Source organism: Impatiens glandulifera, chromosome 4 (assembly GCF_907164915.1).
Source record: "Impatiens glandulifera chromosome 4, dImpGla2.1, whole genome shotgun sequence".
NCBI classification, from domain to species: domain Eukaryota; kingdom Viridiplantae; phylum Streptophyta; class Magnoliopsida; order Ericales; family Balsaminaceae; genus Impatiens; species Impatiens glandulifera.
In genome coordinates this window covers 5,107,728-5,134,427 of record NC_061865.1, presented here as the reverse complement: position 1 = coordinate 5,134,427, position 26,700 = coordinate 5,107,728, and the positions used below count along the sequence as shown (strand labels likewise).

At 30.3% G+C, this 26,700-nt stretch overlaps 3 protein-coding genes and 1 pseudogene across 4 annotated transcripts; 2 read left to right on the top strand and 2 right to left on the bottom strand.

Moving 5' to 3' along the window:
- Positions 1–2,634: 2,634 nt before the first annotated feature.
- LOC124936125 (1,4-dihydroxy-2-naphthoyl-CoA thioesterase 1-like) lies at positions 2,635–3,472 on the top strand. Its single transcript, XM_047476587.1, has 3 exons — positions 2,635–2,828; positions 2,911–3,102; positions 3,192–3,472. Exons 1-3 carry the CDS (start codon positions 2,694–2,696, stop codon positions 3,342–3,344), a joined length of 480 nt encoding a protein of 159 aa, XP_047332543.1. The 5' UTR covers positions 2,635–2,693; the 3' UTR covers positions 3,345–3,472.
- A 7,089-nt stretch (positions 3,473–10,561) lies between these two features.
- LOC124934526 lies at positions 10,562–15,064 on the bottom strand (annotated as a pseudogene).
- Positions 15,065–18,068: 3,004 nt separating this feature from the next.
- Positions 18,069–19,981, bottom strand: LOC124936150 (protein SICKLE-like). Of its 2 annotated transcripts, none has more exons than XM_047476614.1 (3): positions 19,696–19,981; positions 18,976–19,291; positions 18,069–18,864 (listed from the first exon to the last, which is right to left on the bottom strand). In XM_047476614.1, exons 2-3 carry the CDS (start codon positions 19,262–19,264, stop codon positions 18,233–18,235), a joined length of 921 nt encoding a protein of 306 aa, XP_047332570.1. In that variant the 5' UTR covers positions 19,265–19,291; positions 19,696–19,981; the 3' UTR covers positions 18,069–18,232. The 2 variants fall into 2 exon arrangements, with proteins under 2 accessions (XP_047332570.1, XP_047332571.1); XM_047476615.1 differs by having other exon boundaries at positions 18,976–19,267.
- A 4,030-nt stretch (positions 19,982–24,011) lies between these two features.
- LOC124935859 (novel plant SNARE 12-like) lies at positions 24,012–26,033 on the top strand. Its single transcript, XM_047476291.1, has 10 exons — positions 24,012–24,357; positions 24,450–24,542; positions 24,617–24,710; positions 24,794–24,831; positions 24,898–24,995; positions 25,074–25,153; positions 25,230–25,286; positions 25,372–25,464; positions 25,550–25,624; positions 25,702–26,033. Exons 1-10 carry the CDS (start codon positions 24,278–24,280, stop codon positions 25,807–25,809), a joined length of 816 nt encoding a protein of 271 aa, XP_047332247.1. The 5' UTR covers positions 24,012–24,277; the 3' UTR covers positions 25,810–26,033.
- The last annotated feature ends 667 nt before the right edge of the window (positions 26,034–26,700 follow it).

Sequence of the window (26,700 nt, the reverse complement as noted above, 5' to 3'; positions counted from 1 at the left end):
TATATTTAATTAAAATAATATATTGTTTAAAGGTAAACATGTTTTTTATCTATTTTGTTATCGATAAGGAATGACACAATGAAAAAAGAGTTACAATAAAAAAGAGTAAAAATTAAATAAAAAAATTATTATTTGACTCAAGTTCTTCAAGAAGAACAATAAGGTTTTCACACAAGTCAACATGTTTATCAGATATAATCTCCGACATCGTCATCATGATAATGACATTGTGAATAATCATTAATAACATACTTTGGTTGTTAAATTTCTTCAATTTTTTTCCAATCAGATATTCCACCAAAAATTTATAGGGATATAGATTTATCTTCTAAGTCTCGCTTATTTAATCTCCCTGATTCATGCCTCCCAATAGTCATCGACGATCTCCGACATTATCCATTGGATTTCGGTCAAATTTCACAATACTTGCAACAACGTGACAATGTAAAAGCATACGAGAAGTTGTTTCAACCTCCTTATTACGCATACTGACTCACAATAATCATTCATTTTCGCATACATCTACCATCGGTGAGAATTCTGTAGTGAATATCATTCCAACAAAAAAAAAGATATTGGTGGACATCTTAGACTCCTATAAATATTATCAACAAAGATCAACCAACTAACTTTATTGAACAAAGTGTAACAATGTTTCACATGAAAATTATTCGAATCACGCAACCACATAAAATCTCAAGAAGACAAGTTTAACCTTATTTTAAACCATGAACAAAAGTCTATAATTGGATATGATTTTATTTATGTTTAATCTTCTTCTATATTTAATATGGCTAGAAACACTACTAGACCGAATGTCAAACATAATTTTTACCGATGCATCTCTACAAATAGAAATAGAAGCAAACTCGGGGAAAACATTCATCAAGTATTTACCACAACATCTAGTGTCGTCCCAAAAACTAATCGAATTTTCATCACCCATAATAAAAATTGAATGCTCTCGATAAATCTTCCACGTGCTATATATATCACCCCAAATATTGCATCCCACGTGTCTATAACATTTTTGGTGAACCAATCAGCCTTATCCTGACGATATTAAATTTAATCAATTTAGTCCAAGTACTTTAAGTTGCTCATATTCAAATTTACTGCACCATTTGGATAATAAGGTTTTATTGAAAACACCAAATTGTGGAACCCTTGTTCTTTTATTAATTTAACTTTATCTCTACTCACTATTAATGAGAAAACAAAAAATCAGACCTCTAAAAATTTATACATACTATTCATCTTCACGGGCACACACTTTGGGCACACACTTTGAAATGACAAATAGAGACATTTGGCATTTAAGAATAACACTTGATAAGACTAAACAACCAACTTTAAAAACCATTTTACTTTTTCAAATGAAAGCATTATCTCCATCTTATTAATGATGATTGGATCCCAAGAAGTTTTGGAATTAGTCTTACCCCTTAGTTACGTAAAAAGAAAACCTAAATTTTAAATCTCAAAATACATGTCAATTTAGACGAAACTTAATTCGAGAAAAAAATATCGAACTTATCCAAATTAAAATTAATACGCAATCAATAACAGATTTTTATTTCATTTAAATTGTAGAGGATAAAGATTTTAAACTTTAAAATTGACTATAAGATGCTAAATTGTATTTAACTCATTTAAAATATCAAATTATCCTCCATCTTTTTTTATTAAATTATTTTTATTATACAATTTTTTAATCGAATAACAACTAACATATTTTTTTACAAATAATCCAAATTGAACACATTTATCTCCCTCCGGTCAGTCTTCCAACCTACCACCACATTTTGCTTCTAGATGTACTTGTCTACCTAATATACACATATTTTGTCTTCCACATATATATTTTTTAAATAACACTTAATTATTATTATTATTATTATAATTTAAGAAGTATATATTTAAATATATATTTAAAACGTTTATAATAAAATAAATTAGTAACATTTCCCATACATAATTATTCTGTTTTATAATACAAGTATAGTGTCAAACAAATTGTTTATGGAATTTTGATAACTAAAATCGTAATGCAATGCAATTTCATTAAATCACATTTTATTAAACTAAAACTCGCACTTTTTTTATTTATTCTATAAAATAATGATGAGATCTCATTAAAATCAAAATAGTGTGGAAATGATAATTGTAAGTAAATATATAAATATTAAAAACTATTATCAAGCCCAAATTTTTTTATTTTCTTTTTATATTTTTTACAAATAATTTAGAGATGTATAATAGTTTAATGTTAAAATTTATATAAATAAATTATTTTAGTAGGTTAATTTTTCTTTTAAACTTAATAGATGTAGTTAAATTAAGGATCAAATTTAAAAAAAAGAAACAAGCTTATTTTTAGTAACTTGTATCTTCTTAAGATTGTCAAACTATAACAAAATTATTATAATATAATTTAATAATTAAAAAATAAAATTGTCACTTTATACAACCAAAAGCATGCCTACAAGTCTACCTTTAATTAAATTAGGGTTATTAAATTTTATATTATATTATTAAAAAGAAAATAAATTTACCCATAATATCAAAAATAAAATAATAAAATTTACATAAAAATTAAATAAAATAAAAAATTCTCTTCTCTTTAGATTAGATTGACCATTCTTTTATAATCCAAAGTAGATAGATAAAGATATAGAGAGAGAAAGAGATCAATGGAGATTCCACCATCATCTTCTTCAAAGACAGCCCTTCTTGACGCCCCACTTCACACAATCGGCTTCGAGATCGAAGAATTATCGCCGGAAAAGGTCACCGGACGAGTTCTGATCACCGAAAAATGTTGTCAGGTTCGTCCTCTTCTATACCCATATCCTTTTTTCTTTTTTCAAATTCAACCCAATTTGAGATTCTCGATTCTTTGTAATACAGCCGTTCAAGGTTTTACACGGCGGTGTATCTGCTTTGATAGCTGAATCTTTAGCGAGTATAGGTGCCCATATGGCGTCTGGTCTTCAAAGAGTCGCCGGAGTAAGCCTTACTATTAATCATCTTAAAAGGGCTGATCTTGGTGACCTTGTTCTTGCCGAAGCTACTCCTCTTAATGTTGGAAGAACCATTCAGGTATTGTGTACATATTTTGGATCATTACCCATAACCCATGTTTGAATTTGATTTGATTCACCATTTAAGAACTGGGTTTGACTTTGAAGGTATGGGAGGTTAGATTGTATAAAATGATTGATCAGAATTTGGAGAAGAAGATATTGATTGCATCTTCAAGAGTTACTCTTTTAGCTAATATGCCTGTACCTGAAAATGCTAAACAAGCTGCAGAAAACATCAAGAAATATGCTAAATTGTGAAGCAAATTGTTCAATTCTTTGAAGTAAGTTATTTTCAGTAATCTGTATTGAAAATACTCATTAACATAATCATCATTGTCATTGTGCAAATTGAATGTTTATTATGAAATACAAAAACTATTGAAAGGGAAAAGTTATTGTTTCCTCCATATCTTCAACAAGTTAAATTGAGAAATAATGTTGAATCATAATAACGTTTCTTAGATGTTTGAGATCTGGTATGGTTTGATCAAGAGATAACTTATCATGGTACCTGAGATTGTTCTGTTTGACCAAATCGGAGATCTTCAAGATCAATGTTGCAGGTTCTGATGCTAATCGATCTAATTTGTGCATTTGAGATTTTCAAACAAGAACAAATCACGCAATGATAGATCCAGATCGTGATTGATATTGAGATTGAGATTAATTCATCGTAGCAGATGGAAGCGCGAAAACAGCTACAATAACCTAATGAAGCATTAGATAATTCCCTCCATAAGAACACAAATTGAAGATAGAAAACGACGATAAATAATGTAGAAACCTCCATTGATAGAATCATAATAATAATAATCTGATGTAAATGAGCAGAATACGATATCATTAGAGATCGCTTCGCGTCTGTAATAACCTGTTCACTGTTCAGCGTAATCGAGTTTCCTTTGCCGTCGTCGTCGCCGCCGATTATAGGAGGACGAGCAGGCGCCGCCTGAATCGCCGGCTCTGTTCTTTGTAGGAGACGATGTTCGCATTGCAGCAAGGACGAAATTCTCTTTCTAGTTTCTTCCACCCATATATGAAAATCTCAAGTAAATTGGAGCCCCATTTTGCTAGTTTAATCAATATTTTTATATATATTTTTCAACTAGGTCAATATTTTTTCAACCCAAATTCAAATTTGATTCTTTTTTTTTTTCTTTAAGAGAAATGATACAGACAGCTATTGGGAGAGCGATTCTCCCAGCGACTGTCTGTGGCCCCAATAAAAAAAAAAAAAAAATCTAAAAGCTCAGAAGCCCGCCTTTCATCTTCCATTTGCCATTTTTATCTTCTCAAACATTAGGGTTTCTCTCTCTCAAGTTCATCTGCTACAGACGCAATTGATTAACTCAACCATCTTCAACATCTTCCAAGACATTCACATATTTCTCTCTCTTTCTCAAATCCATCTGCTTTCGAATCCTAGCAATTTCCATCGTCTGCTCGCGTTCTTCAGAGAAAACCCTAACATTAATCATCAGAGAAAATCCATCGTCTGCTCGCGTTCTTCGTTCCACACAAAATGGTAACTTTTTCATCATTTTTTACTTTAGTACATTCGGTTATATAATCTAACTTGCGACATTTTTGTAATGTTTAGGAATCAAATAAACAAGTGGTTATATATGATGCTTCTAAGAAGAACGAAGCAAAAAAGATGAAAACAGTGAAGAAGAAGAACGAAGTGAAGAAGAAGAATAAACAGAATGAGGAAGAAGAACGAAGGTAACAAACGAACAACAATTAACTGCATTGTCTAGTTAATTTTGTTAACAACATTATGTTTTATTTATGCAATTTCATGTTTATGAACTCTGTTAAATGCATTATGTAATGAACTGTAATGAACTGCAATGTCATGCTACATGATCTGCAATGTCATGTTTCACGAATTGCAATGTAATGTTACTTGAACTATTTTGTCATGTTAGGTGAACAACAATGTCATGTTATCTTAAATGCACTGTCCTGTTATTTTCTTAATTGCATTGTCATGTTTTATGAACTGTAATGTCTTGTTAGGTGAATAACAATATCATTTAACTGAAATGTCCTGTTATTTTTCTTAATTGCATTGTCTAGTTAATTTTGTTAACAACATTATGTTTTATTTATGCAATTTCATGTTTATGAACTCTGTTAAATGCATTATGTAATAAACTGTAATGAACTGCAATGTCATGCTACATGATCTGCAATGTCATGTTTCACGAATTGCAATGTTATGTTACTTGAACTATTTTGTCATGTTAGGTGAACAACAATGCCATGTTATCTTAAATGCACTGTCCTGTTATGAACTGCAATGTCTTGTTAGGTGAATAACAATATCATTTAACTGAACTGTCCTGTTATTTTTCTTAACTGCATTGTCATGTTTCATTTCTGCAATGCCATGTTTCATGACTGAAATGTCATGTTACTTGAACTACTTTGTCATGTTACTTGAACTACTTTGTCATGTTACTTGAACTATTTTGTCATGTTAGTGAATAACAATGTCATGTTATTTTAACTTCATTGCCCTGTTATTTTATTTTAATTGTATTGTCTTGTAATTAAATTCATTTGTCATATTTTTTTGTAGTGTGAATAAAAAAAAATGAAAGCAGTTTCACCACCTCCACCTCCCGCATCTTCCATGAATAAAAAAAAGGAAAGCAACTTCTCTACATCCACCTCCCGCTTCTTCTATGAAGCTAAAAACAAGGAAAATGCCATTTTTAACACCAGAACCTCGCCTAATGGTCTGTTCAATCTCGTTCGAGAACTCTCAGATGTTCAGAAAAAAGCCGTAAGAGAAATTGGATTCGGCTCCTTACTCTCTTTGGGAATATCTAGATGCAACTTCAAATTATCCCGTTACTTGGTGAAGAATTTCAATGTTAGAAGAAGTGTTGTTCTCCTCAACAATGGGGAGCTATTAAAAATTGATGAAGAAGATGTCCAATGCATTCTGGACCTTCCAAGAGGTGATATTAAAGTGACTGAATCTACTGGGAAGAAATCGGATGGAGCCCAATACATATCTATGCTGCAGGATTGGAGGAGGAGGTGGGGTGAAAATGAAAATAAAGGAGCTCCTAACACTCTCTCAATGACCGACAAAATTTTATCAAACACCAATGCAGATGACAATTTCAAGCGTGACTTTGTCATCTATGTCGTCTCGAGCTTCTTATGGACAACACAAAATCCACAGTGCAGGTAAACAACAATCTTATACTTAAGAATGAATAATGTTATGTATTGCATTGTTATTAATTTTGCTTATATTTTGAAAATTGCAGGTTCAAAATTTTAAAATCTTTGATGGATGTTAACAAGATAAAACAAATGAATTGGTGTAAATTCGCACTGAATGGATTACTCGAGAGTGTCGAGAAATGGCAGTTAAACGAAGAATCATATTTCCACGGACCACTAAGTTTTCTAATGGTAATTTTTTTCTAACTTTCATTTTGGACTCCTTCTATCATTTCTGGAATGACACGTTTCATGAACTATAATGTCACGTTTCTACAATGTCATAACATATTAACTGCATTGTCGTGTCTTTGTTTCAGTTGTGCTACCTGGACAGGGTATTAGATTATAGTACAAGAAGTAAATTCAAGAGACAGTTCCCTATCTTGTCATGTTGGGATGACAAGATGGTATCTGAAAGAGTACAAAAAGAAGAGGAACATGGGGGATTCGGCCAAGGGAGGGTTGTTGATAGGATTCAGTTACCTACAGTGGAGAATGTGCATGATGTGGAGAATGAAGCTGATTCGGAGAATGTGGAGAATTCAAGTGTTGATGCTTAGAAGAATGTGCATGATACAATTGAGAACTTAACAAAGATCTCAACATGCAATTCTTCAAATGTTCAATCCATACATTCAATACTTCAAATATTGAATGCATACATACAAAATCCAAGCGCTCACAATGATGGTGGAAGTGACAAGCCTGAGCATGAGTCTGAACCCCCATCCACTGCGTTATCAATCCCCATGGAAATAATACAAGTTATACCGTTGAAGAAGAGAACTCCCCGTCTAAGGAGGAAACCTTTGAAGTTGAGAACTCCAGTGGCGAATGATGTTGTTAAGAAGGTGGCGAAAGATGTTCTTAAGCCGGTGGCGAAAGATTTTGTTAAGACTGTGGAAAAAAATGTTGTTAAACCGGTGGATGAGATCCTATACTCAAGCAATTATATAAGCCTACCACGTAGTGTTTTGCAGTCGATGAAGAATGGCCACTGGCTTGACACAAATATCATCGACGTTTGGGCAATGGAAATGAATACCGTTGCACAATACGAAGCCTTAACTAACAATATCAAAAGAAGAAGGATATTCTTCTCAACTGTACATTGTGGATTGTATGAATGTGGAGACAGTTTATATAATGATTCACTGAACCTGGAAGTGAAGTCATTCGGCATAACAGTACAAGCACTCGATGAAGCAGACCTAGTAAGTTCTCATGTTATTTTTAACTGCAATGTCATGTTACGTGAACTTAAATGTCATGTTATATTAATTACAATGTAATGAACTGCAGATTTTTGTTCCGTTATGTATAAGTTCACATTTCTATGTGGCGGTATACAACAAAATCAAACAGGAAATTGAAATCATCGACAATAGGACAGTCCCTGATGGTATTAAATTTGAGGACAAGTATGAGAAGCTTCCGACAATTCGTGGCGGTAGACACTAGTAATCTCAAATTCACACTCATTCCTAACAGCAACGTTAATCTTAGCCTTACAATTCGTCTTGATGGAAGGTCTAAGTTGTAAAATATTTTTCCCTTTTGAAGTAAATACACCATTTTTAGCACATGCAATGGAGAACCACTTTTGCTTTCAATCTTGCCCATTTCTTGCTCCTAACTTACAAATGCCAAAACCCTTTGATTGTGCGTAAGCATTATAATACTCACGAAGTTCATTTTCAGAATTAAAAGTCATGCCAACAATGGGGATTTGAACATTGGGAGGGGATGATGATGGTTCACCCATGAAGCTGAAGAATAAGAGAGAAATTTCAGTATTAAAAACATGACATGACATTGCAGTGTTAAAAACATAACATTGCGGTTGAAAGAACATGCCATTGCATTTGAAAGAACATGACATTACAGTTGAAAGTATAATGTAATGTAGCTGTCTGTATCATTTCTCAATGAAAAAATATTAAAAATGAAAATTGTCAATTTTAATGTTGTATTAAGCTTGAATGTCATGTTTTGAAATAATAAACATGACATTCAATTTTTTTTAAATGAACTGCAGTTTAATAGACATTTTATTTTAGTGCAAAACATGACATGACATTGTAGTGTTAAAAACATAACATTATAGTTGAAAGAACATGACATTGTAGTTAAAAGAACATGACATTTCAGTTATATATAGTTTATGAACAAAACTAAATACAGTTCACTTCTCTTATTAAAAACAGAGAAAATAATGACATTACAATATTTTCTTGAACAATTAATAATGATACTTGGACAAACCTCTCTACATTCAGGGGTTACAAACTGGAAGCGGGAGATAGGGAGCGGACAACCGAATGGAGGGAAGTCAGAAATCGTAGTTGATGGAGAACGGACGGAGGTTAGAAATCGGACGGAAATTGCAGACAATGAAGGCGCTAGAGAGCGGACAACCGAAGATGAGAATGGAGAGAGGTCAAAAATCGTATTCGACAGAGAACAGACGAAAATCGCTAGAATTGCAGATGAACTTGAGAGAGAGAGAAACCCTAAAATGTTTGAGAGGATGAAAATGGCAAATGGAAGATGAAAGGGCGGGCTTCTGGGCTTTTGGGTTCTTAGATTTTTTTTTTATCTGGCCTACGTGGCAGGCCACGTAGACAGTCGCTGGGAGAATCGCTCTCAAACAGCAAAAAATGAACCGAGGAGAACTCAAATAACCCTAAATCGAATCTATGAACACTAGGTGGCGGGAATACATTTATCATATTCCTGATCTATTTTAATTCGAAGTTTTTTTAATTATATCATTTCAGTCTCGTAGTTCGATTTTATTTTAGATAATCCCAACATGACATCAATAATATCATATTCTCTAACAAAAAAAATTATATAAATGAATTTTTTAATATAATATATATGGTAATATATTGTAATATATTGAAATTTAATATTATTATAAAAAAATAAACTTAATTTTTTTATAAAATATAATTAATAAATATATTATTAATTTATATATTTAATTGTATTTATAGGGTTCAAGGTGAGATCGGGCAAGACACAAATACCATCATCAATCAACTACCACTCAAACCAGAAAAAACCACCATAAGTGGGACAATTTGATTCAGTGCGAACGATTTCAAATTGTCATAATAGATGAAGACCATAATCTCAACAATTAAAAATTCTTAAAAACATGATATTTTTATTTAATTATTTTTAAAATTAAAATTAACCTGACCCACTTCCACATGAACTAGTCTATTGGGAATAAGAATAATATTTTTTTGTTTATTAAGAAGATAATTTCATAGAAAATAAATAATGAGTAATAAATCATTTATTGACATTAAATGTGACATATGTATGTAACTAAATATGGCTATTTAATTTTTTTATATACATAATGGTTATGTCACATTCTTAATACTATAGACAAATATCTTGTTTGTTGCTAAGAAAGGTACATATCCAAAAAATCCAACTTAAATTCTTTGTTAGTGTAACATGATTTAAAATACTATTGAACGTGGATATTCTTGTGTAAACATTTAATTATGAGCTTTAATTATAACTTAAACACAATAATATTCTAGACGGCTTAACCTAATATATCTTTAAATAATAGAATGATAGGACAAAAAATTGATAAGAAAACAAATGAAATATGAATATTTTATTTAGCAAACATAAACATTTATCACTTCCACTAGTTATTTTTTATATTTGATTCTATAATTAGGTCAAAAATAGCATTAAGTTAGCAATTGATTTCAATCATTTTAGAACTCATGCATCCAACATGCATATGAACAAAATTTCAAACTTTTATGTAAAGTCATTTCAACTTATTTTTCTTTTCGGCTCATCATCTTCAACGACGGGTCGCTGTTATCTTTTTGTTGATTCTCTCTTATTGTAAACGTTTTTTTAAACAGTTATGAAGGTTTCGAAACCTTATAAGCTATAAGTTTTGCGTTCTAATACTATGTTTAACGAGCTTTTTTTCTTTCATTTTACACATTTTTTTACACCTACATATGTAAAGAAATGATTCCAAACTAGTAAAGATAAGCAATTAATAGTATATTGTAGGAAACATAAAATGCAAGGATATAACAAGTCCTGCAAGTATTATTAATTTTAAAAAATATAAAAGTACAAGAAGAAGTAAAAATTAACTAAAATAAATATGATTTTAGAACTTTATAAAACATTGGTAAAATGTAAATAATATGATGAGTTGCATCATTTTGTATGTTGAAATATTTACTTGCCTCTAGCAAGTCCCATAAAATAAGGCACACCAGCTGCTGGAAGCCAAGTTTGTCCTTGAAGAAATGGACCAACTGTGAATTGCATTGCTTCTTGAGAATTTGTAATAACCCTATAACCCTTCCAATTCACCCTCTTACCCGTGCTAGCCCCCGGGCCACGGTTTTGAAACTCGGCGTAATAAAGCGTGTTAAGTGCGAAGTTTCCAGCCCAAGGCATCCATCCTGCGGGATTGATGAAATCGGCCAATGTGGATTGCATGATCACGGTTCTTGAGTATTGTTTCCATGGTCTACCGAGGAATGTAGGAATCTTGAACCTAAGTGACTCGAGTTTTTGCTCGGGGACTATCCTACAATTTTGGATAACGAGACCGGTTGTTTCCTTAGGGTTTGATCGACCGTGGGCGGTTACCGTGTTTTGTTGGTTGTCCATTGGTTTGCGTACGATGATGAGACTGTTTTGGATGATTGTTGGGGAATCCCCGAATATGAAGTCAACTGTACCGGAGATGACACAATTGCGGTAGAATTGTCTTTTTGCTTGAGCGTAGAGGGTGTCTTGGTAACCGTCCATTCGGCAGTTGTAGAACACGGCTTGGTTAGATTGGACACGGAGGGCCACCGCCTGGTGGCCTTCCGCTCCGGCTGTGTTTGTGAATCCCATTGATTTTCCGATGAAACCGTCGCCCATTACAGCTGCCATAACCATCATTATTTATGTAAGTATATATATGTTAGAAATATCGAAGGACCTATATCAAAGTTTGTGGAGACTAATAGTTGTGGTAAGGTACAAAAATTTAAGATTATGAGTTCAAGTTTTTACATCCAAACCATTTGAAAAGAAATGTCATGACAATTAAAATCCTATAGTTAACAACCTATAAGGGGTTAGAATTTGGTAACATTTGAAATACCTAGACTTAAAAAACAACATCTAGCTAGGTCACTATATGCATGCATGCATGCATAAAAGTTTATATGTTATTTGGTTCATATTTAAGGTTAAATAAAGGTTTAGGTCTCAATCTTGCTACCTATGAGAAATTTATAATTGAACAATGTGACACTTGTTTTTTCGTGACATTTTGTTCCTTACACCAGAGAGAGGCTATATGAAACGCTCGAGACTGTTTAGAGTCTCGCGTTTTGAGCATAAATGTTATAAAAAATATAATTAGCAGTCTATCGATCTTACAGAATGATGCGGTTTTGAAGGTTGGGACACCGCCCGCGTTACTCTTTTTTCCGGTGACGATAGTTTTACGTGGCCCGTCACCATACATGAAAATGTTAGTATAATCTTTCTCGATGTTAATGTATTCGTCATAAACTCCAGCCTTAACGTAGATAACGTATCGGCCCGTGTGTTTCTTCGGACAAGACGCGACAGCCGCCATAATACTCTTGTATTGACCGCTTCCATCCTTGGCCACGACCGCGTTAGGCTTCACGTTAGGGGTACGAGCGGCCAACAACTTCCTGTCCGAACTCGAAAACCAAGTCGGGTATCCATCGGCTTGTAGTAACCGTCTCGAGGTGGGAGCTTTTATCGAAGGAATGTTAAACGACGCTAAAATTTGCGAAATGGCGGTGACAATGGACAAAGCGTTGTCGGTTAGTTGAGTAGCGTTAAGCATTCCTTTATCAATCTGAGTTTTCAAATCGTCATTGTTGATATCGTCTAGACACGATTGTTGGTACGATATGACGGCACTAATCCAATTTTTTAAATCCTCTTGACGATCTTGTATCGTGTGCAAATTGCTGTCGCCAACCATCGAGAACGATGCTTGGAGTTCGGCGACAGCCGATTGCATGAGTTCTTGACAATCATCTACCGCCATTTTGTGGTAATCATCGGTCACTCCTTTTGCGATCTCGCTGTTAGTAGTTTGAGTGTTTTGATACTCTTTGATCGTGTAATCGAGAGCGGCCGACAAGAAGTCCAATGGGGTGGCGGTTTGGTTATTAGCGACGGTACCAAGACTCGCAACGCATTGTTGCTTGAAATCGGTTTGAGAACAAACCGAGGCAACAGATTTTGAGGTGGTGGATAGGGCTTCGTCGTCGGAAGACTTTCCGCTATTGGAAACTCCGACGATAACCCCGATAGCTACGGCCACCACTAGGAGGCCGGAGAATGCGATAATGACAACTTTATTCATTTTTTTTTACGTACTCACTATGAAAAACTAATCGAAACAATATGAAACTTTTTTTTTATTAGAAATTATTCGAGATCTCCTTCCCTCTGTGATTGTTTCCACCAGAGGGTGAGAATGAAAGGAGATGAACCCTAAAACGAAAAACCTAGTGAGGAAGCTAACTATTATTCATTGAATCTATGTTGAATTGATTGTATGAATGGGGTTTAAATATGTAATATGAAGTTGTTATTGTTAACAAACATGAGACAAGTGTTTGTTTACTCCTTTGTTTAAGGTGGATTTGTGTTTTTTTTGGTTAATTTGTTTCTTCCACGGTTAAGAAACAGCTGAATTTTCTCATTGGCTATATTTGATTTAGGTTGTTTTGTTTAACATATTTTGATTTAAATTGACATAACTTGACTTTGACTATAAATAAACTTATATTCTAATCTTATTCAATTTTAAAGTTAAACTATAGTAATAATAATTGTATGAATAAATAAAAGTACCTCAATGAGTTGCTACTCATAAGAAGGCAACCAAAAACATATACACGGAGAAAGTTTCGTGTACGAAATTGGATGAAGTGTCAAATTTATTACTAAAGTTTGTTGGGTTTTGGGCTCATATTTAATTAGAGTTTATATATTGTAATTGGGCTTTAAGCCTTTATTGGGCTTAGGAGTAGTAGTTTAGTCTTTTGGCTTTTGATGTACTCCTATAAATAGAGACATTGTAACCTAGGGTTACTTGGACCATTATTCCATGGAAAATCAATAGAATGGACGACTCCCCGAGGATGTAGGCATTGTTGGCCGAACCTCGTTATATCTTGTGTTCTTTATTATTCTTTACCACGTTATCTTTATATCTTCTTTTATCGTGTGTTTAGATTAGATCGTTTCTCAACAAGTGGTATCAGAGCATGTTTTGAGAATGTTTAACCTAATCTATTTGTGAAGATATGACGGAAACCCTAACCACCATTGAAGAAGTTGTTGATATTTGTGCTTTTGTTGAAGATGACTGGTTATTTGAGAAAACGTCATTGGTTGGAGAAGAAAAAGGAAAAATTATATATCTCCATATATATCTCCATATATATCTCTATATATTTCATATATATAGAGGAGCCAAGAATCTTTGAAGCGGTCAACAACTAAGACTTTTTCAACTAAGACTTTTTATTTAAGTCTGTTTAATTTCATAAAATAGGTTTAAGACCTATTTGATTCCAATTTTCACAAGTAAGCCTTGTTTGATTTTAATCAAATTCTCAAAGTTTTGTATGCTTTGATCTTGGATTTATATTGAGGCTTGTTTGACTTGAATTTCTCAAATATGGAGATTTGTGTTTATCTTCTAAGAGATTTGATATTCGTCAATATGGAGATTGAAAATTGAAGTTGAAAAAGAAGGTGGAGTACTTATTCGATGTTGCAGATTATAGAAGACAATTGATGCAACATGTAAAGGGTTTTCTGATTAAAGCAGGTGGCTTTAATGTTTGTTTGCAAGAGTGTATTTTTGATATGTGTGTTTAAGGGCCGGATTTGGATTTGCATCAAACCTTATGAGTAGGTTTTGATTGGCAATCCCGGTAAGTGTTGGTGCGAAGTTGTCAAGTGGGTGTTAATGCCTCAAGGGTTCTACCAAGAATGATAATTTCTAAGGTATGAGTTGAGGGTGCACTAATCATATATATAGTTTGTTAGATTATTTCTATGCAGGATTTTGCTAGAAGAATGTGGAGAACAAACGATACATCTTCATGCTTATTGAAAATTAGTTGGAGGTTTTATTATAACCGATTGTTGTCTTGGCATACATGGGTGACATTATTTCACTATGGCGAGGGCTTTGACTTGAAGAAATTCTCGGCTGAAATAAGTTTTTTCTTTGGAAACCGGTTATTGAAGAAGTCAAATTAAAAGAGGGGTAGAGAGAAAATCTAGTAGTAGATTTTCGCCTACAGCCGCACAGGGTTCATCAAACTGACGATGGAAGATTCAAACAGAGTCCGATTGCGCTGAGATTTTATCGAGAGGGTTGGTAACTCATTCCTCTACATTTTCAACGGTCGGATCAAGGTTTGGACGTCTCGAAGTTTGTTTTTCTGGGGCTTAAAGTGTCTGCCTATTTTAGTTTTATTTGACTTATTTGGGACCAAAAAGTTTGTATCTTTTTGGTTATGACCTCATCTTATTGGAAGAGCTAATCAAGATGAAGACGGTGGTGAGATTATGTGCTTTTACACTTGACAAAAACATGATCGAATATGGGAAGTTATTATCAAAATGGTGTTTACCGATGATAACATTGTCGACATGTTGACAGGGCAATCCTTTAGGCCAAATTGCAAGATTACATTGAGTTGGCGGGTGATTAAGGATTGAAACAATTCCAGTTAACACATATTATCAATGAAAGACCAGGAAGAGGAAGACTAATGAAAGACACTTATAAGTTGAGGTGGAGACATCTTGAAAGCAACTCTCAAACGACCGAGAAGAAATCATTGCATTATCTTCTAATGTGAGAAGATAAATAAAATCTTGAGTGAGATTCCTAGTCATGAAAAAGAGGCTAGATGGGAGACTCAGTTAATTCGAAGGTGATGATTTTGTTACTTCTTTTGTTCTATCTTATTTGTCTATACATTGTGGATCATATATTAGATGAATGGGATGACTGAGACCTTGAATAGGGATTCCTAGTCATGAAAAAGGGGCTAGATGAGAGGTTCGATCAATTCAAATGAAAGGATATTCGATTTCTTTCAGAGAAACTATAGATGATCATTTGAAGCATGTGTGAAGACAATTGAAGAGAGAGATATTGAATATCGAAATAATATTCTTGGATTGCTAGGCATTTTTGGACTCAAGAATCTAGCATATTGCAAGTTAATGTGTTCAAGGAGAAGTATGAGGTTCAAGTTGGTTGAGTATGCAACGTTCAAGGCAAGATGGGTGACAAATACTTTGTCAGATCTTGAGCTAGAGAAAAGAGATGTCGTGATAGCCTAATTTATTTGTTATGAAGTAGACGATAAAAGTTCGTCTTAAGTCTTCTCGCTTTTCAATCGATATCTTATTTTGAGGAAGTAGACGATGGAAGTTCGTTTTGGGTGTTCTCAGCTTTCGATAGATATCTGATTTTTGAAAAAGTAGACGATGAAAGTTCGTCTTGGGTCTATTCGGTATTTTGGTTTCAGTCGATTATTGGACTTGAAAAATAAGACACTCAGTTTGTGGCAAACAAAGGTAAAGATTATTTTGACATAATAAAGAATTGTTAATTCTAGTTTCCGCATATGTCAACGGGTATGAACAAAGATTGGGAAGAGTTGTTGAATGTCTCTAGTCGCTGAAGTAGCGTAGTTGCCAAATTTACTTGTTGTTATAAACTCTATGATTTTATCTTCTAAGGGCATTTAAACGGAAGTGGAGGTATAATGATTTATCTCGTGAATGGCTCGAATAGTGAAGATTGATGTGTGGCTCATAACTTTTTGATGGCGCGATATACGTAATGGCGGAGATTGTTATTCTTCTAAGGGCTCTTGAATGGAGTGGAGGTGAAGATTGATGGGTACGGCGTAATTTATTCATCACATCTCAATAAGCGCAGTATTCGCCCAAGGTGGAGATTGTTGGGTTTTGGGCTCATATTTAATTAGAGTTTATATATTGTAATTGGGCTTTAAGCCTTTATTGGGCTTAGGAGTAGTAGTTTAGTCTTTTGGCTTTTGATGTACTCCTATAAATAGAGACATTGTAACCTAGGGTTACTTGGACCATTATTCCATGGAAAATCAATAGAATGGACGACTCCCCGAGGATGTAGGCATTGTTGGCCGAACCTCGTTATATCTTGTGTTCTTTATTATTCTTTACCACGTTATCTTTATATCTTCTTTTATCGTGTGTTTAGATTAGATCGTTTCTCAACAAAGTTGTAATATTCTATATATGTTTATAAATTTAAAAAAAAATTGTCAAATTTTATTATCTTTAACTGAAAAATAATATATAAAGTTACTTTTTAACACGTATTTAATGACTATGATTTTATATTATTTTTTAATCTAAATCATCACCGGTTAAACTAAAACTTTGTTAGTATTAAATATTATATATATTTAATATTCTAATGTAAATAATTATTTAATTATAAAATAAAATGTAATAAAATAATTTAAAATTCTTATTATTTATAATGAGATTAATAATTTAAATATATATATATATATATATATATTATTTATAATTGTTAAAATTAATCTTAAATAATATGTTAAGGTAATATTATTTCAGTTTATGCATTAATAATTAATAGTGAATATAATGTAAGATGAATCGGAAGTAATGGGCATGTGCTTCATTTACTTATATTACTAAATTTATTTTATTAATTATTTTATAATTTATATAGTTATATATTTGATTGTTGAATTTCCTCGGTAGCTAAAAATAAGGTATTTTTTTTCATTGATCAGTTGCATGCACAATGATGGAAAAAGAAGTAAAAGTTAATCTGATATCTTTTTATTATTTTGTTAAAGTTACATTTGTATACATTTTAAGTTTCAAATTCAAAAAAATAAAAATAAAAGTTAGTATTGTTTTAAAGGTTTATTAATGGAAAAGTTAGATGAACCAATTTTTTTTTTATGATATATATATATATATATATATATATATATTCAAATAATTTTTTTATAGTTGATATGTTTAAATAAGCTAATTGTGGGCATAAACACATACTTTAAACGAGATTAAACTCAAATATTTATATATATTAACAATCACAATCACAAGATAATGGTTAAAGACAAGATAATGGTTAAAGTGTTTACATTTCAAAATTGATATTTTAGAGGGTGTATTATAAATATATATATATAATAGTTTTTTTAGTGGATGAATATATGCGTTTTCAAGAGTATGAATTTGATAGTAGGTTGGAGCTTTCGTTAAATTGGAGGCGGTCGTATGTACTATCTCTCGTTGATCTCGAAAAATGGACAAGAAGTGAATATCGAAAGAAGGATAGTAGAGATGAAATCACTTCTCAATTCTCATTTAAACTTGTTTTTAGTCTAAAAGACTTCATTTTCATCAAATAAGACTTCGACACCTAGGTAAAAACAAATTCGTATTTGAAAATATAATAATTGGCACTCTCATATACATATGAGGACTATGATGATGGGTTGTAGCCAACTCGAGAATAAATAAAGATCATACAAATTAATTTTAACATACAAAATATAATGTTCAATTTGTAAAAAACTGATCATCGAAAATCCGAATGAAATCTGTCTCCACTACTTGTATAAACAATTAATGGTAAAACAGATATTTACATAAGCTACATGTTAAGATAAGGGGAAGAGACAACACAATGGCAAAATGTTGTTTTAAAGGATAACTATGTCAAGCTTCTCTAATTTGTTTATTTTCAAACACCATACAAATGACCACTTGATCAATCAATCCTTGGAAGTTTCTTTATCGTCAGCAGCAGCTTCCTTGAATGTTTCGGCCAACAATTCAGCCAAACTCGGTCCAGTCGAAGTAGTCTCATTCTTCTTCACCATGGAAATCCTCGGGCTCTCCATTATTAAACCTTTCCCTCCTTTCCATGTAATGGGCGTTAAACCTTTCCCTCCTTTCCATGTAATGGGCGTCAACATCTTCCACGGATCATCAACCGATGACTTCTCAAAGTAAAGACCAGGTGCCACCTCAGCAGACTGATTACCCGGTCCTGTCCAACCGCCGCGTCCTCCACCAGGTCGTACAAAATTACCATAACGACCCTGTCCTCTCCCCATATTTGGCGAGGGACGGTTTCCCCTGTAGCCCGTCCCAGAGAATGGAATACGATTATTCCATGGCCCTCTGCCTTGAACAGGATAGGGACTAAATGAATTGCCTCTTACAGGATTCATAGGACCGTGGTGATAGCCAGGAGTTCCTCCTTGATAAGGGCTCCTCATTCCAGGTGGAATACCATATTGCTGTTGTTGAGGAGGAGGAAAGAAAGGGCCACGCATTTGTGGCATTCCGAAATTAGGAGAATATGGTGGTCCAGAAGGGGGCATATAAGGAGGAGATGGCCCTGTTGTTTTACAAGCAAGAGAACAGATATATTTTTTCTCAATCAAAGATAATGTCCTGTACCCTTTGAATGATGAAGGGTTTTTGGATCAAAGAAGAAGAAGAAGCTTACGTGGAGGAGGGGCGAAAGAGATTTGTGAATCCTGTTTGCTCCTCTTGGTGCTAGAGAAAGCTGACAAGGGATCTGTGTAATAATCAAATCTTGAGGATGAATTTGAATTTGAATTTGAGTCTTCATGAATTTGTTGAGTTGATGTTGGATTGAGCAAAGGATTACAAAGCGCAGAAGGTGATGCAGAATTCGCAATATCATGAAGTGGCACTCCATCATCACCTAGTGACGATGATGCTTCTGATCGCATTGCTTTCAATCTCTCCCTTCTCTTCACAGATTCATCCATAGACTTTGATAGTATCGAAATTTCACTCTAAATAACAATTGATTGCATAAATTAGAACAACTCAACCTCATAAAAAACAACCCAAATCATTCTATTATTCCTAAATCAACTAAAATTTTGAATCTTCATGTTAGAAAGTGTTGGCAACAATGAACAGCACTTTAAAGAAAAGTCTTGATTATATATCATGAATTGGGTTCAAATCCAAATCATGACTTAAACAAATACTATAGGACATTAAATGCCCAGTAACAATCAGAACATCAGAAATATCAACATAGAATAATCATAATCTAGATTTACACTGTCAATTCCTACAGCAAGATTAGAAAAGGCAAAACAATCAAGAATTTAGCAAAGCTTTCAGGTCAAATAAGAACACACCAAAATTGCATATTTCTGTTTCAGAAGCATATCGATCGATCAATTACCAGAATAAGTGAGGCAGCAAAGAGAACAAGCTTCCAGTCTTCTCACAGTCAGAAGAGATAACTCAGGGAGATTGGATTAGAGTCTGGATAAGAGAGGAAATGCTTAAGAAACCCAAACAAGCCTCGGGCATATTGAGCCTGAAAAAGAGAAATTAGCCTCAATTAAGTTGGAGATGGAGACAACAACGATGAGAAAACTATGAACTGAATCAAACCCAGAAATGCATTATGAGATTTTGAGTTTGAGTTTGAGTTTTTCTGCATAAATTGATAAAACAATGAGAAATCGAAGTGGGTTCAAAGGGTTAGGGTTTCAAAAATCACAAATGTTGTAAAAACTTACCCAGGTGCAGTGGATGAGTACCCAATAGGTTTTTTTTTAATATAAACAAAATTTAGGCCCAATTATTTTGGGCTCAAAAACTAAGTAGTTCAAACCATAGTTTTAAAATAAACTAGCATCTAGCCCACAAGAGTAATAATATAAAAAACTGTGAAAAAAAATTATAGATAACATTTTTTTTTAACCGTTTTAAGTTTATGGTTTTAAGTTTATGGGTGGGTCAATCCACAATTCGACCCAAGTATCCATTTACTCAACATCGTTATATATTAGTTAGTTAAAAAATTGAATTTATATTAATGTTAAAATGTCCCGCGTTCATCAAATTTGGTATTGAATTTAAAATATAAAATCTTAGTAGCTTAGTCGGTAAAAGGTTGTACTTATTTTTGTTAGATTGCAAGTTCGAAACATACCTCTAATATTTTTAATTTTATTTTTAACCGTTTTAAATTTAAAAACGGGTCAACCCACAATTCGATCCAAATATCCAAATTAACCACAGTTATCGACCGGCAATCCGGACACTTTAAAAATTAAGCATCATTTTTTATATATATATATATATATATATATATATATATATATATATATATATATATATATATATATATATATATATATATATATATATATATATATATAGATTAGTTAGTCAAAAAGTTGAACTTATATTAATATTAAAACGTTCCGCGTTTATCAAATTTGATGTTGAATGTAAAATATAAAGTCTTAGTAGCCTAATTGGTTATAAAGTTGCACTTGTTTTGTTAAGTTGCAAGTTCGAAACATACCTTTAACATTTTTAATTTTATTTTTAACCGTTTTAAATTTAAAGGCGGGTCAACCCACAATCCGACCTAAGTATCCAAATTAACCACAGCTCTCAAACCGACAATCCGGACACTTTAAAAATTAAGCATCAATATATATATATATATATATATATATATATATATATATATATATATATATATATATATATATATATATATATATATATATATATATATATATATATATATATATATATATATATATATATATATATATATTATATATATATATATATATATATATATATATATATATATATATATATATATATATATATATATATATATATATATATATATATATATAACATTTTCACCGAAAAACGGTTGATTGACTAGTAAATTTTGATTTTAATACAGTTATTTTGAACTGGTCAAAATTCGGTCTGAATAGTTAAAAATTAAAATGGATATTTTTCAATTCAAAAAGTTATCGTTATAAAATATTTTTGAATTAATTATAAGTTCTAACTTTAATATATATTTTTTAACTTATAAAATTAAGAAAAATAAATAAATAATAAAAGTAATTTGGATAACAAATAATATCATTTTAATTTTTGATCAATAATAGCTAAATACTTTATTTAATTTTTCCCTCAAAGAAGAGATTTATATTATTCATAACATTCAAATAAAAAGTAATGAATAAAACATGAATCACTTTATTTTTAATCAAATTCTATTTATTCCTTAAAAAAAAAAACCTAGCATAAATCTTATATCATATCTTCCCAATTTATTAATTTATTTACAGGTTATATTAAAATCCAACCTACAAGTTTTACAACACAAATTACAACTCTATGATAATGAGAAATTAGTGCATTTGTTTGGTATCTAATATTCAAATTAATTCAACATAATTAAGTTTATATAATTTAAGTTATCATTTAAAGTATAAATATATCTTCTATTTAATTACTATTAAATGTTTTTTAAGCCCGTTTAAAAGGGTTTCTTTTTAATAATTAAATTATTATTTTTGTATACATTTAAATACAAACAAAAAATAATAATTCAATTTAAATAATTTATTATTTCATAAAATTTAATTTTTAATTCAAATCTTGTATAAATATCCCAAATCAAACATCCTTTTAAGTTGTGTTTTACATTAGAAGGAAATGATTCATATTTTTTGGTAAAACTATTTAAATAATAACTTAATTTAATATATTAAAATCTTATTTAATATAAGTATATTTAATAACTTATATTTATTATAACTTATTTTTATTTAATAAAAATATATTTAAAATAAAAAGTTAAAATATCAAGTTGAAAAGTAAATTTATTATAAAAGCTTAAACACTACTTCATCATTTAAATCTAATAAATTGAATACTACATACATATAAAATATAAAGTAAGTTATATTAACTTATTTATTTATTTATTTTTTTATCATATTTCATCATATAATATTATAAGAGATTAAATTTAAACATTATTTAAAAAATATAATCATGTCTAATCTAATTTAAAATAAAATAAAATAAAAATAATATATATATATATATATTAGGTTAATAAATTATAATTTAATATATAAGTTTAAAAAAATATTAATATTTATTTTAATATATTAAATTATATATTAAAAATGTTTTGTTTTGATAAAAAAAAATTCTTTGATATATTTAAATCATTAATTACTTAAAATTAAATATTCAATATTAAAATAGTATTTAATAAAATATTGAAAATATTTAATATTTATGTTAATAAATTTAATAACTTAATTGGAAAGAAATAAACTTTTATAGTTAAAAATAAAATAAATAAATTGAAGAAGTTTATATCTTTTGTTTTTAATTTGTATTATTATTATTTTAATTTTTATAATTTGGATTGTTTAAGTTATAATAATTTTAAAATAAAAAATAATATATAAATATTATTATTTATTTATTTATTACGACTTAAAATTCCAGCATGAAGTATAATCTTTTTCCATATTACTTAAAATTTTTAATTATTTTAATTATTAAATGTATTTTTAAACCTATTTAAAAGGGTCTCTTTTAATAATTAAATTATTATTTTTTCATACTTTTAAAATACAAACAAAAACTCATAATTGAATTTAAATAATTTATTATTTCATAAAATTAAAATTTTAATTCAAATCTTGTCTAAATATCCCAAATCAAACATCCTTTTTTGTGTTTCAAATGAGAAAATGATTCATATTATTTTGATAAAAATATTTAGGTACTGTTTAATAACTTAATTTAATATATTAAAATTTTATTTAATATAAGTTTATTTAATAACTTGTTTCTATTTAATAAAAATATATTAAAAATAAAAAGTTAAAATATCAAAATGAAAAGTTAAATTTATTATAAAAGAAATCACTTAAAAACTACTTTATCATTTAAATTTAATAAATAAATTTAATGCTACATACATATAAAGTAAGTTGTATTAAGTTATTTTTTTTATTTTTTTTCTCTTTACAAATACAATAAACTTAATTATTTTTCACTTTTATCATATTTTATCATATAATATTAAATTAAGAGATTAATTTTAAACATTATTTAAAAAATATAATCATATCTAAACTAATTTAAAATAAAATAAAAAGATAATATATATATATATATATATATATATTATGTTAATAAATTATAATTTAATATACAAGTTTAAAAAAATATTAATATTTATTTTAATATATCAAATTATATATTAAAAATGTTTTGTTTTGATAAAAAAAATTCTTATATATTTTTTAAATCATTAATTACTTAAAATTAAAATTAAGTATTCAATATTAAAAAAAATATTTAATAAAATATTAAAAATATTTAATATTTTAATTAATAAATTTAACAACTTAATTGGAAAGAAATAAACTTATTATAGTTAAAAATAAAATAAAATAAATAAATTGAAGAAGCTTATCTCTTTTGTTTTTAATTTGGACTATTATTATTTTAATTTTCTAATTTTGGTTGTTTAAGCTATAATAATTTTAAAATAAAAAATAATATATATTATTATTTATTTATTACCACTTAAAATTTCAGTATAATCTTTTTCCATATAACTTAAAATTTTTAATTATTTTTTACCTAAACAGTATATTACTTTCTTTGAAGTATGATCTTCCCCATTACTGATACTTTCCTTTTCAATCTTCTCCATTATTGAACCCTAATTCCACTTTTCCTCTTCTTTTTTTTTTTCGAATTCTAGTTAACCGCTTCATCTCATGTTTCAAGCAGCTAGGGTTTCGTTACATCACTGAATACTTCCATTCTTTTCCTTCATGATGTTCACATTATCTGGAAAGGACTGATCTTTCTATCGGAGGTTACTATTCATCTCGCCGGTGTAAGATTTTATCGATTCTTGCCGGCCAATAAGTCGAACCCAGAAGAAGAAGAGAATGACGATTACTGAATTGCAGATGAACCCTCAAATGGAGCAGATCCATGGCGAGATTCGTGATAATTTTCGGGCACTCGCGTAAGTAATTCATTCGTTCTTCTTTTTATCTCCTTAACAATTGGATCTGGAAATACCCAGTTTAGAAATCAGTTTTCTTTTATGGGTTTCAGTAATGGGTTTCAGAAACTTGATAAGGTTAAAGATTTGAATAGACAGAGCAAACAGCTTGAAGAACTTACAGGAAAGATGAGGGAGTGTAAGAGGTATTAATTATCATTAAATGTGTGAAGAGACAAAAAAAAATACAATGTTCTTCAATTCTGTTTTCACTTTTCAGATTAATCAAAGAGTTTGATCGTGAAATTAAAGAAAATGAGGGCAATAACCCACCTGAACTTAACAAGCAATTAAACGATGAGAAACAATCGATGGTAATGTTGTATTCGATTGATTCTTTTTACGATGAATCAATTTTGTTTGTTTGGTTCTTGACGTTCCTTTTATGCGAAAACAGGTTATTGAGTTAAATTCATATGTGAGCATGAGGAAAACGTAAGTTTTTTTTGCTTTAATTTGATGATTGCTTCATATTGAACAATGGTGAATCTCTCGGTACAGTTACACGAATAATCTTGGAAACAAGAAAATTGAATTGTTGGATATGGGAGCAGGCTCGAGTGGAATAGCTGATGAGGAGAATATGAAAATGGCTTCAAGTAAAGATCATATTTTTTTTGAAGAATTTTCATTGATTGATTCTTAGATGTTTGTTTCATTGTCATTGTTTCATTTAGCAATGTCGAATCAAGAACTTATAGATGCTGGTAAGAAGACAATGGATGAGACTGATCAAGCCATTGAGCGCTCCAAACAGGTGATTAATTGATCGATAGATTTCTTGGCTGAAAAACTTTTTTTTTATTTACTTTTATTGTGGTCGGTGGGAATAGGTTGTTGCACAGACGCTTGAAGTTGGTACACAAACCGCGGTTACCTTGAAGGGTCAGGTAGATCTAGATAGATCCTCCCAGGGTATTTTTAATAGTTTTAGTTTCTTTCTTCATCAATCACTCGTTTTTTTATCTCGTGTAGACTGATCAAATGGGGAAAATTGTGAACGAATTGGATACAATTCAGTTCTCAATCAAGAAAGCTTCTCAACTTGTGAAGGAGATTGGCAGACAGGTTAGAATATTAATTTGTAGTAGCTGTTTACTTTTATTTAAATCTTTGAAAACAAAATTTCAAATTTGTTTTTTCGGTGTTTCAGATGGCGTGTGATAAATGCATTATGATTTTTCTAGTTCTAATTGTGATAGGTGTAATAGCGGTAATTGTTGTGAAGGTATTTATCACTAAGCATTCTTGTTTACTATTATCAATTTTTTCTCGAATTGTTAACTAAAAATTTGTTGTGGTTAGATTGTAAACCCTAACAACAAGAACATAAGGGACATTCCGGGACTTGCTCCACCTGTTCCGACAGCTAGGAGATTGTTGTATCTGGAATCTCGAGGAAATTATTACTGAAAAAAATCCAATTTATGGGGAATGAACTGAACAGAACAATTTGGAGTCGGAATTGTGCATAATCACATTGTTGACTTCCTTCTTCTTCTACGTTTGTAAATCATATTTGATGTTAATTTCCACACTTGTTTTGTCGAAGGGGAAGGCTTAATCTTAAATGTCTTTACTGAGATTTGTATTATTTATGTATAACCTGATCCTAATATTAATATAATTGTATTCTGGTAAGGTAAATCTTTTCACATCTGCTGCTTTCAATTTAACTAATTTAACTACTGGTGTTTTTTTTTTTTTAATAGTTGAGGCTCAACTAAGCTATGAAACTCCTTAAATCTATTTTAGCCATTTTGGGGGGAATTTTCAAATAACCCAAACTCATTGAACACAAAATAATATTATTTATTTATTTCGTCAAATTGTTACACATTTATACTCTTATTGGGGCAATTGAGATTTTGAACATTTTTTTTTAAATATTAAAATTATATTGTTAAATTAATACAAATCGAGATTTTGTTTTAACTTGTTAATTTAATTATTGAACCATTTAATAGAGTATTTTGACTAATAAATTTAAAAGAATCGATAATCAATTCACTAAATTTCAGTAATTAAATATACTATTAATGTAATTATAAATGCATGACAATGTTTTAAAACCATTATAATAAAACATTGTTTTATATAACTTTAACTATATAAAATCAAAAAAAGAGGAAATCTAAACTGAACTATAAATAGTCATTTTGTATGGTTTTATAAAGCATAATTACAATTCAGTCCTTAACACAAAGTCATAAAACTTAAAAAATACAGCCTTATATATAAATTGAAAGTTAAAACTAAAATTGATCTTTTTTTTCTTTTGGTATAAAAGGATTTTGAATTATA